Source organism: Sinocyclocheilus rhinocerous, unplaced genomic scaffold, assembly GCF_001515625.1.
Source record: "Sinocyclocheilus rhinocerous isolate Xijiao unplaced genomic scaffold, SAMN03320098_v1.1 scaffold868, whole genome shotgun sequence".
In the NCBI taxonomy this organism is placed as follows: Eukaryota; Metazoa; Chordata; class Actinopteri; order Cypriniformes; family Cyprinidae; genus Sinocyclocheilus; species Sinocyclocheilus rhinocerous.
Window position 1 is genome coordinate 331,383 of NW_015650768.1, and position 11,754 is coordinate 343,136.

The 11,754-nt window shown below is 37.0% G+C and overlaps 1 protein-coding gene across 1 annotated transcript; it reads right to left on the reverse strand.

The window, feature by feature from the left end:
* Positions 1-6,591: 6,591 nt before the first annotated feature.
* On the reverse strand, positions 6,592-11,527 carry LOC107712578 (carbohydrate sulfotransferase 8-like). Its single transcript, XM_016517887.1, has 3 exons — positions 11,476-11,527; positions 9,633-9,667; positions 6,592-7,982 (listed from the first exon to the last, which is right to left on the reverse strand). The coding sequence occupies exons 1-3, from the start codon at positions 11,525-11,527 to the stop codon at positions 6,900-6,902; spliced, it is 1,170 nt and encodes a 389-aa protein (XP_016373373.1). The 3' UTR covers positions 6,592-6,899.
* Positions 11,528-11,754: the final 227 nt, after the last annotated feature.

An 11,754-nucleotide genomic window follows, 5' to 3' on the forward strand; every position in this document is an offset into this window, starting at 1 on the left:
CACTCTGGACTACAACTCCGGGACATAGCTGTCTTAAAGCGGCAACTCCTTTTTCCTCTCTCCCGCAACATTATGCTTTCGAATCGCTCTCGAGGTACTTTGGTGTCATTCAATAATCGGTGCGCAGCAACGCTTCAAGTCGAACAAACGAACAAACACGTGCGCTTATTTGCATCGCTTTGATCGTTCTCTGTAGATCTCACCTTCTCACGCGCCACAACTGGTCGATTATATACAATACCTGCATGTTATTGATCAAACTACTTTGGATGTTTAGGCAATATAAAAATCCTGGCCAGGACGTGTCCCGTATGAATGGCACATATGGCCACCCTAGATAAAAAGCAGTTGCAAATGTTTACAAAATAAATATCACCATTACTCATCTTTACATCAATAAAATGTGCAACACGTACGAGGGATTTGTGTTTCTGCAGAAACCCCTCTTGTATGCTTCTGTTCTGAGGAGCAGTAAGCTCTGTACGGGATCAAGATAGAGAGCATGAGACCGTGTCCAGTTGCACCAGTGGACTGTCTCTTATTGGGCCCTGCTGGGTTACCCCTTCTAATCTTACATTACATTATTTTGATTACATTTTGATACATTTTGATTACATTTGATCACATTACATTATTTTAAATGAGTCTACCCCCCAAGATTACTGTTATAAACATGAGCCGCGTCCAAAAGGTAAAGGGGGAGGTGTTGCTACAATTTATAACATTATTTTCAGTATTTCTCAGAGGGTGGGCTTCAAGTATAACTCGTTTGAAGTAATGGTGCTTCATATAACATTATCCAGAGAAACAAGTGTTAATGATAAATCCCCTGTGATGTTTGTAGTGGCTATTGTATACAGGCCTCCAGGGCACCATACAGACTTTATTAAAGAATTTGCTGATTTTTTTTATCCGAGTTAGTGCTGGCTGCAGATAAAGTTTTAATTGTCGGTGATTTTAATATCCATGTTGATAATGAAAAAGATGCATTGGGATCAGCATTCATAGACATTCTGAACTCTATTGCTAGGCGACCGCCTAGCTCGCCTATGCCTAGAAACGGCCCTGCCTGTGAGACTTTGAGGCCTTCATCCTTAAATGAGCTCTGACTCACTCTCTGCCTGTCTAATAACTCTCAGTTTCTCTCAGACTGTCGTCCAGCTAAACAGTGTTTTGTTTTCTGAATAAAGCTGGTCTGAATTATCATGCATAACTTTGTTGACGTGCATATAATACGCACCTACCCCACACCCCTAAACAATTGCGTATCATATGCACGCCAAGAAGTCAGTTTTTGCGTATAAGTAGCCTAGGCTATGCCAAATAGAAACAGAAAATCATGCCAATGAAACGCACATTCATGAGATCGGGTTAAACAGCGTTCGTGAATGTCGCCCTGCCATCATAAAATATCTCCTAAACGGGTTGAAGACGGAGTAAATAATGGAATTAAATGTATTTGTTTGCTGTGAAGACTCGTTGATATGCGAGGCGTGTGTTTGTGTCCTCAGGAGCTGATGTGATTTACTTACAGATTCAGCTGTTGTAAAATCAATCAAAGTGTTTGTTTCATCTCGCAGCGTCAGTAAAACCTCATCCAACAGGATTTAGCGGCTCTACAGGGATTTACACAAAAATGATTGACCCTTAAACAACATGAAAACGCATCACGTCCGGGTGACAGAATACTTCACGAGGCTTGATTTTATCCATCAGCATGAGATTATATAAAATTTATGTGAAAACATGCTTAGGATGAGTTAATGTTTAGTGTTCGGGTTTGTTGAAATCAATTTGAGCAATAATAATAGTGATGTTTGACCATTAATAAAATAGACTTTACATATTTTTACCATAATAGAAAATTTACATATTTATATAAAAAATTATAAATATTTTTTCTAGGAGGCTACTTAATCTTAAATTCAAACGTCAAAAGAACTTATATTAAAAAGTATACATTAAGTATTTTTTTCTGCTTAATTTAAAAGACATCAAAAACATTTACATTATAAAATGTGTAAATTATAAAATTATTATTAATAAGTAATTTAATAAGTCATTTTTGTCTAGTATGTATGTCTTATAATTAAACGTTAAAATTAAAAAATAATATATATATGTTTTTGCTCCTAATATTACATTTTAAATTCAACCTATTTGTATTAAAATATAAATATTATTACAAAATTCAGTATGTTTTTCTATCACTTAACCTTCAAAGACATTAAAACACTGAAAATGTACCTTTTATATAAAATATATAAATTAATAAAACTCAAACATTCATTTTTCTAGTATAATGTAAAAAACATTTTTTTTTTTTTTTCAGAATTTAAATGTTATGAATTTACCCATTCATAATAAAATATACAAATTATTTTTTATATTATTAAGTATTTTTTTCTGGTAGCCTACTTAATCCTAAAATTAAACATAAAAAATACTTACTAATTTCAAAATAATTGACCTATCTGAAATACAGTGCCTTGCGAAAGTATTCATACCCCTTAATTTTTTTCATGTTTTGTTATGTTGCTGCTATGTTATGTTACTTTTTTCCCACATCATTCTTCACTCCATACACCATAATAGCAAAGCAAAAAACAGGTTTTTAACATCTTTGCAAATTTATTAAAAATAAAAAACTTAAATGATTCCATTGCATAAGTATTGAAACCCTTATCTGGGACAGTTGAAATTTAGCTCAGGAGCATTCATATTGCTTGTAGATGTTACTACACTTCAAGTGAAGTTAACCTGTGGCAAATTCAATTGAATGCGTATAATTTGGAAAGGCACACACGTCTTAATAAAAGGTCTAACAGCTGAAAATGCATATCAGAGCAAAAACCAAGCCCTGAGGTCAAAAGAACTGCCTGTAGAGCTCAGAAACAGGTTTGCGTCAAGCCACACATCGGGGGAAGAGTTCAGAAAAAAATCAGTTTCATTGAAGGTTCACAGAAGCATGTAGCCTTCATTATCCATAATGGAAGACATTTGAAACAACTAAAAATCTTCCTATGCTGGCCTCCTGGCCAAACTGAGCAACTGATGGAGAAGGGCTTTGGTTAGTGTGGTGACCAAGAAGCTGATGGTCACTCTAGTTGAGCTCCATGATCATATATGCAGATGGGAGAAACCTACAGAAGGACAAACATCACTGCAACACTCCACCGATCGGGGTTTTATGTCAGTGTGGCCAGACTCAATCCTCTCCTCAGTGAAGACACATGAAAACACACTTGGAATTTGCAAAAAAGCACCTAAAGGACCCTCAGACTCTGAGAAACAAGATTCTCTGCTCTGATGAACCTCAATTCCTAGCATCATGTTTGAAGGGAACCAGCTCTGCTCATCACCTGCAGAGTAGCATCCCAAAAGTAAAGTGTGCTGGTAGCAGCCTCATGCTGTGGGGCTGTTTTTCAGCGGCAGGGACTGAGGGACTCGTCAGAGTAGAAGAAAAGCTCAATGCACCAAAATATTGAGATAGCCTTAATGAAAACCCAGTCCAGAGCATTCAGAACCTCAGACTGGGCAGAAGCCTCACCTTCCAACAGGACAATGACCCTAAGCACATAGCAAGAGTGGCTTATAGACAACTCTGTGAATGTCCTTGAGTGGCCCAACCAGAGCCTGGCCTTGAACCCAATCAAATAATTCTGGAGAAACTTGAAAATGTGCGTCTGCCCTCATCCAACCTGACAGAGCTTGAGAGGTGAAGAGGTGAGGAGAAGAATGGCAGATAATTGCCAAATGCTGATGAGCAAAGCTTGTCGCATCATACCCAAAAAGTCTTGAGGCTGTTAAGGTGCTTCAGCTAAGTAATGAGTTAAGGGTTTGAATACTTATGCAATGTACTTATTTCAGTTTTTTATTTTTAATAAATTTACAAAGTTGTGACAGTTCTGTTTTTGCTTTGTCAGTATGGTGTATGGAGTGTAGATTGATGTGGAAAAAAAGTAATTTAAAGCAGTTTAACATAAGGCTGCAACATAACCAAACGTGAAATAAATGAAAGGGTATGAATACTTTCGCAAGGCACTGTAATTACAAAATGATTGCTTTTCTACTTAATCTTGAAAGACATCAAAACACTGAAAATGTACATATTTATATTAACATAAATCGTAAAACATAAAATGTATATCAAAATATATAAATTACTATAACATCAAGACATCAAAAAATATTTTTGATATTAAAAAAGATCAATATAAATACATATTGTGCATTTATTCATGAAATAATGTGGATTTGTTTGGACGTGGTTTACAACGCTTACAGTAGAGCAGAATGATTCATATCACCTGATGTTCACTGCTCAGAAAACACATTTATGCCAAGACACATGAAAAAGACAAAAAAGGCCAAAGACAAAATGTTTATTCACTGTCAGTCTGCGACTGCAGCTCTTCCTGAAACACTGGCAGTGTCAAGTAAGGCAAAGGGCTTATAGATCATATGGATTTGTACAGTTTTGCACCAACAACAGTTATACATTCACCAGTTATTGTATGTGTGATATCATATAGATCTATATATATATATATATATATATATATATATTTATAAATGTATTCTTAAAGAAGTGTGAGGGACGCGGGTGACAGAAGAAACACTCATGGTTATAAAGCTGATTCAGTCTTTACTGTGAAACACACCATCTCACGTCTTCATATGACATAAATCTACTCTCTGTGATCTCTAATAAAATAAAATAAAATAAAAATATATTATGCTTACCATATATAGCTCTTAAACTGTGTATTAAAATGTGTATTTTGCATTGGATAAATAAAATCTGTTCAGTTCTATATAGTCATTTAATGTGCTGTGTTTGGAAATAAACTCACGTACAAGACATCAGCGTAGTGTTGCTAACACACACACACACACACACACGTGTCTGGACAGCTATATCCTTGTGGGGACTCTCCATAGGCGTAATGGTTGTAATGTCCTCATAAGTCACCTTCTCCTTGTAATACCTATGTCATACCCATGTCATTATACAAATGTGTGTCCTCATATGTCACAAAAACACGCGCACACACACACACACACACACACGCACATAACCCTAACCCTAACGCACATCCTAGTCTAATAAACATGGTTTAAGGATCTAGTGCAGAGATCGTTTCATACTCACAAACCCAACAGATGGTCAGTGACTTCAGAGATGAATTTGCACAAAAGCATCAATCACATCTAAAGCTGTTTTACAAATACATAGAAAAATATAATCCTCTGAATGCCCTTTTTACAATTATAGATAGATTATAGATTTATCTGAAAATATCAGTGTAGTTAGTGGTGGAGGATTGAGTGTTTGCTAAAGGGAAGTGAGTGATCTTCTTACAGTAATATATATAATAGGAGGAAACACTTTCAAAAATACCATGGTACAATGATCATGATTACTATATTCATGTACTATATAGTATACTTCATGGTAAAGTTGTTTTACCATATTCACATACTATAGTATTTACAAAAGTGTACTACCAAGGTTTTATTTTTATAGATTAGCTGTATGACTGCAGTACCATGGTATTCTTAGAAAGTACCCTTAAACACCACAGTACACCATGGTTTATTTCAAAATACCATAGTATTACCATGTGATACCTTCACTGCACCATATTTGTACTAGTTTTTTGCAAAGAATACCTTGCTAACAATAATAATACAGTGGTATTTTTTTGTAAGAGATGAAAGATATAACATAAAAGGGTCATTTTTTACTTTCACAAATGTTGCCCTTTACTACATTTATGGTGTAATATTCTGACCAGCGTAACGTAACAGGCATGACACAACAAAGCAACAAGTTTCTCTCTGAGTTTCTGTCTTAAACTGAGATATTTTGTCTAATACTTGGTTACAAGTTAGTGTAGCCCCGCCTACACTGACACCTCATTGGTCCAAAATTCCACCACATATGTTTGGGGTTGGTAAGATTTTTTTATGTTTTTGAATGAAGTCTCTTCTGCTCATCAAGGCTGCATTTATTTGATCAAAAATACAGTAAAATTGTGAAATATTATTACAATTTAAAATAACTGTGTTCTATGTTTATATATTTTAAAATGTAATTTATTTCTGTGATCACAGCTGAATTTTCAGCATCATTACTCCAGCCTTCAGTGTCACATGATCTTCAGAAATCATTCTAATATGCTGATTTGCTGCTCAAGAAACATTTCTGACTATTATCAATGTTGAAAAGTTTTGCTGTTTTTCGTGCCCAAAAAAGAAAAAATGCACTCCCAAAATTGAAATTAATTAAAAATAATTTAACTATATATGGAGAGAGTTAAATTTCACACCCTAAAAAAGAAAGAACATTTTTTATTTTTATTTTAAAATGTTTGTAAAGATTTTTGTGATACATTTTTGCTTTCAGGAGTCTTTGATGAACAGGAAGTTCAAGAGAACATAATTTATTTCTAATATAAATCTTTTAAATATCCTTACTGTCAATTTTGTATCAATTTAATGCATCCTTGATGGATAAAAGTATTAATTTATTTTAATTTAAAACTCTGATTGACCCCAATCTCTTACAACAGTAGTGTATCTGCATACTAAACATCTGATAGTTGTGATTGGCTGTGAGTTTTTATACACTAGGCTCAATTTATGCTGTGAGTGTGGCAGATGAGCTAGTCACTGGTAACTTGTCGAGTCACGCCTGGTTGGGACACATGTCAGACTTTTTAATGGCAAATAAAGAGCAATTTATGTAAATGAGTGATGTGCTCCAGGTTATCGACGGCTGAATCTCCAAAGAGAATGAGACTGTGTAATTATGGATTAGTCTAATTAGTCTCTGAAGCATTGATTGGACAGCAGACAGCGCACACAGGTAGCCAGTGGTTAAAGCACAAGTGTCAGTACAGGTCTTTGTAGGGTTTGGAGTAGTTAAACATCAAGTAGTCCATGTAGTAGAAGTCATACGCCCGCTGGCGCTCAGACGCGTTCAGCAACGAAAAATAATGCTGCGTGATCTGAGTGGAAGTTCTGGCCGCTTTGGGGTTCCCGTCCTTGAACGAGGGGTACGCCAGGTTCTCCGGTGCCCCGATCTTTCGTAAAAGGAAGTTGGCGTCCTCTTCCAAGGTCTCGACCTTCCCGATGAAGTCGTAGTGAAGATGGCAGGGGCTGCAAAGCTGGTTGGCCGCTTCCCAATGGATGTCCATTCCTACGGGACGATGCACGTCCAAAAGATAGTGGATGAACTCTCGAAAGGTCACGCCGCTTCCCGTCTTCAAAGCCGTCTGCGATGCGTTCACTCTGTATTTGGAGATGATGGGCTTTCCGAAGACGGGATGGTAGTAGGAATTGGGGCTCTCGAATTTGTCCCTGAACGCAGACACCAGTCGCTCCATTGGCTCTCGGACGAACAGGACTTTGGTGTACGTCTCCAAACGCTTAGTGATCCCCTGCCGGTCGAAGCTGTCCAGGCGTTTCAGGTGATTGTCGTAATGAACAGCCGCGTGATTGATTTCCCGCGTCGAGTTGGCGACGCCGGCTAAAACCATCAGGACTCTCTTCCAGTTGGAGCATCCGGCTTTAGGCACCTCGCAGTACAGCAGTTTATGACGGTCCTCCACGTAAATCCGCGAGACGTGATGCGGCATTATCGTCCGTGAAATATTACTCCGATATTTCCCGCAGACTTCACGTACGATCCGCCGGCGGGACTCCTGGACGTCAGAGAGATTGCGTGAGCTCGGCAGGGAAGAGTTCGTGTGGGGTCGCAGCACCGGGCTGGTCTTTAATAGTTTCCGGTGACGTTTGGTGACCCGTTGTGAGCCCGGGTCGTGCTCTCGGGACCCCGGCGTGGCGGCCTGTCGTTTCCACTGGGAGTCTGGCAGCTGCATCGGTGAGATGGGGTCGACGTCGCTCTCCTCTGAATGCTGGTTGAGTCGAGCCGAGACGCTGCCCACGACCTCACTGAACTGAGAGCACTGCTCCTTCAAACACACACACACAGAACAAACCCATGAAGCATGCTGACATTATAAGAGGAATATGTTTAATTCTATTGCACCAGAAAAGAAGAAAAAATATTTTGAAAGTAATTATTTTTAAACTATTTTTTTTATTTAAATAATTTTAAATAAATGTATATTGACATTATAAGAGAGGACTAGGTACATTGTTTTACTTCTCTCTCACTCTCAAAAAAAAAAACTGAAAAAAAAAAGAATTCATTTAGAAATTGTAAATACATTTTCCCCAAATTCTCATTAAGCGTTAAAGAAAAATTATACTTATAATATTTCAAATATGAAGTAATTAATTAATACGTCTACATAGTATTTACTGTACTGAATTCAATTCACGTTCAATTAAAACAAAATCATTGTGTTCAGATAGGATGATTTTAATTACTATTACAATAATGAGAAACTAAAATAATAATTAAATCATTACATTTATATAGCGCTTTTCTAGGCACTCAAAGGGCTTTACATTGTCAGGGGGGTATCTCCTCATCCACCACCAGTGTGCAGCTAGGACCCACACAGACTGCGCACCCCCTGCTGGCCTCCCTAGCATCTCTTCCAGCAGCAACCTAGTTTTCCCAGGAGGTCTCCCATCCAGGTACTGACCAGGCTCAACCCTGCTTAGCTTCAGTGGGTAACCAGTCTTGGGCTACAGGGTGATATGGCTGCCGGCCATAAAAAGATGGATGTATTAAAGTAAAGAGGATTTGAGAAAATGCATATATATAAAATCAAATATACAAATGGATTTTAATAAAACTGACAATATTCTTTTAATCAGAAAGGGCACTTTATTGACTAATGTACATAATATAAGTGTAATAAAATTTTTTACATACTATAAGTTTTTTTTTAAAGAAAATATAATGGAATATATATACAGTGGGTACGGAAAGTATTCAGACCCCCTTAAATTTTTCCTTTAATTAGTGGAAAGGGCACATTATCAACTGAAGCCTTATTGATGAAAAAGAAATGAATAAATAAATGCAAAAAAAAAAAAAATCGTAAAAGCAAAATTTTTATGAAATATATAATGCATCAGCTGAAAAAGTGATAATGTTAATATTTAATAATATATAATGCATAATGATGCATAGCCTCTATATAATTTCAAAAGGTCTGGCTGATCTATTAGTCTATTTTGTAGCCACCAGATGACGCCATTCACCCGTTTGAGATCTTCCTGTGCTCCGCGGATGAATGCGTCTCATTACAGCTCCTCTGTGTTCTGTGACTCACTCTGAATATCTCTAATCCGCTAATTGACGAGGATTTTTGCTTAATTCTCAACGACACCTGATTTCCAAAAACACGTCGCCTGTGGCAAATATCAATTTAATTTCTCATTTGAATTCATTAAGGTGCAATAAAATCAATGAATCGAATAATCATAAATCTAGTAATAACGAGGTGATTAGTTCGTTATGAAGTCAGGGTTCATTTGATTAGTGATGGCAGGTTACAGCCCAGCAATCTGCCCCTTCCCTCGGGATAATATGAGGGCATGAGAGAAGAAGATGTTTAATAGAGTCAGATGTGTTTCTGAAGATCCCCAAATAGTGAAGAATACAAACAGTTTATGGACAAAGAAGAACATCTGCATGATCTCACCTGTCTGGACTGAGTGGTTCCTCTGAACTTCACACCTGAAAGACAGACAGACAGACAGACAGACAGAGAGACAGATTAGCTGTGCTTGAGAAGAGAATAAAGAGTAAAAATAAAGATATGCATAATGGATTCAGCATATTCAACTGGGATAAAAAATGCCATCTTAAAAATGCATCTCAAGACCAAGCAGAATACAAAAACACGTCTTGTGTTAACAGCCCCAAGTGTGTGTGTGTGTGTGCACAACAGACATAAAGGCCACACGCTGCATATTTCTGATTCCATTTAAACAATCTCAAGCATTTCAAAGCGCTTATTCTGTAATTACGGAGTGAATGAGAAACATTCAGTAATTACAGTTTTCCATGTGTAACCATGTGACCTTGCTTCAAACGTGTAATCGAGAAGCACTCACATGCACGTGCACACACACACACACACACACACACAAATTATATGGCATACAATACTGTTTAGAGACAGACACCTATTCTGTGTCTAAAAATGACAACCTACAGAACACAAAAAGATTATTTTTACGCCTTTGAACATTGTATTAATATCCCCCCATGGATCAAAAAATGGGAAATATTTTGCAAGTATTTTAACTTCATAATATCTTTCAACTAAAAGAAACCCATCCAGTGTGTTGTAGTGCTGAATTAAAGTAACAGTTCCCCCAAAAATGAAAATTTGCTGAAGATTTACTCAACCTTAGGCCATCTGAGATGTAGATGAGTTTGTTTCTTCATCAGATTTGGAGAAATGTAGCATTCCATAGCCAAGCTCACTGCAGTGAATGGGTGCCGTCAGAATGAGAGTCCAAACAGCTGATAAAAACATCACAATAATCCACAAGTAATCCACACCACTCCAGTCCATCAGTTAACATCTGGAGAAGACAAAAGTGGTGTGTTTGCATAAATCAAATCTATAATTTTATCTTCAAATCAGAACTTCCAGCTTAAATATGAGTCCATAATCCATAATATTGCTTCTTCAAGTAAAAAAGTGGTCTGGTCTGAATCAGGAGAGAAATATGCATAGATCAAGCACTGTTTACAAGCCAAAACAGCTCTAAACAAATATGTGGGTGGATTTTGATGTGAGAGACAACAGGAAATTGACTTTTTCACTGGAGGAATTGTAATTATGGATTATGGACTTGAATTAAAAACATCTTAAAGATGGATTTGTTTCAGCTTTTGGCTTCTCAAAAATGGACTGGAGCGGTGTGGATTACTTGTGGATTATTGTGATGTTTTTATCAGCTGTTTGGACTCTCATTCTGACGGCACCCATTCACTGCAGAGGATCCACTGGTGAGCAAGTGATGCAATGCTACATTTCTAAAAATCTGTTCTGGTGAGTACATTTTTTGCAAATTTTAGTTTTTAGGTGAACTATTCCTTTAAGTGGCGTGCATGTTGTGAATTTATGAAGACCAGCACAAGCAAAACCATACAGCCTTCACATATTCATATCTGAATGCATGAAATGTGAGATGTGTAAAAAAACACAGACCTACAGCATATGGATGTACACGCACACATACACCTTGATAATAAAACCACATGTTCACATGGTCAAAAATAGTGTAAAAGACCACACAGGTTCATATGGTTTCTTGTTTACAGCTGAGAGACTACAATCATCACTGTCACCCGTCTTGCATCAGGGTTATGAATATTCATGATAAAAACGTTTGTTTACTTCTTCATTAGTCCAACTGTTAGCACGTATTCCAGAGGAGTGTGACTTCTGCTTCTTAGTTCTGGAATGTTTTGACATGAGATGTGAGTGTTGTGGTGCGGACAGAGAGCAGAGACTTCTGGAATTTTGCCTGAAGCGTTGATGTTCTCTCTCACTCCGAGATCACTGTAATACTGCTTCATCACAAGCATAAAACACATGCAAACAGCTAAATATGCAACTGCACGTCAGCAAGAATTCACTGCATATTAAAAGTGCTAGTATTATCAGCAGTCAGAATAAAAGAAATTAAATTTGAGGAATTTTATCAGAAATAAGACAATCAAAAATACACTACAGGTCAGAAGTTGGGATTAAGATTTTTAATGAAGTCTCACCAAGGTTGCAATTATTTGATGAAAATACATTA

Bases quoted from the DNA above. Each gene is read 5' to 3' on its own strand.
- LOC107712578 (XM_016517887.1), bottom strand. From the start codon at position 11,527: ATGAAGCAGTATTACAGTGATCTCGGAGTGAGAGAGAACATCAACGCT. The intron at 9,668-11,475 runs GCAAAATTCCAG...TCTGTCTTTCAG, and splicing joins AGAGAACATCAACGCTTCAG to GTGTGAAGTTCAGAGGAACC. The intron at 7,983-9,632 runs GTGAGATCATGC...GTGTGTTTGAAG, and splicing joins GAACCACTCAGTCCAGACAG to GAGCAGTGCTCTCAGTTCAG.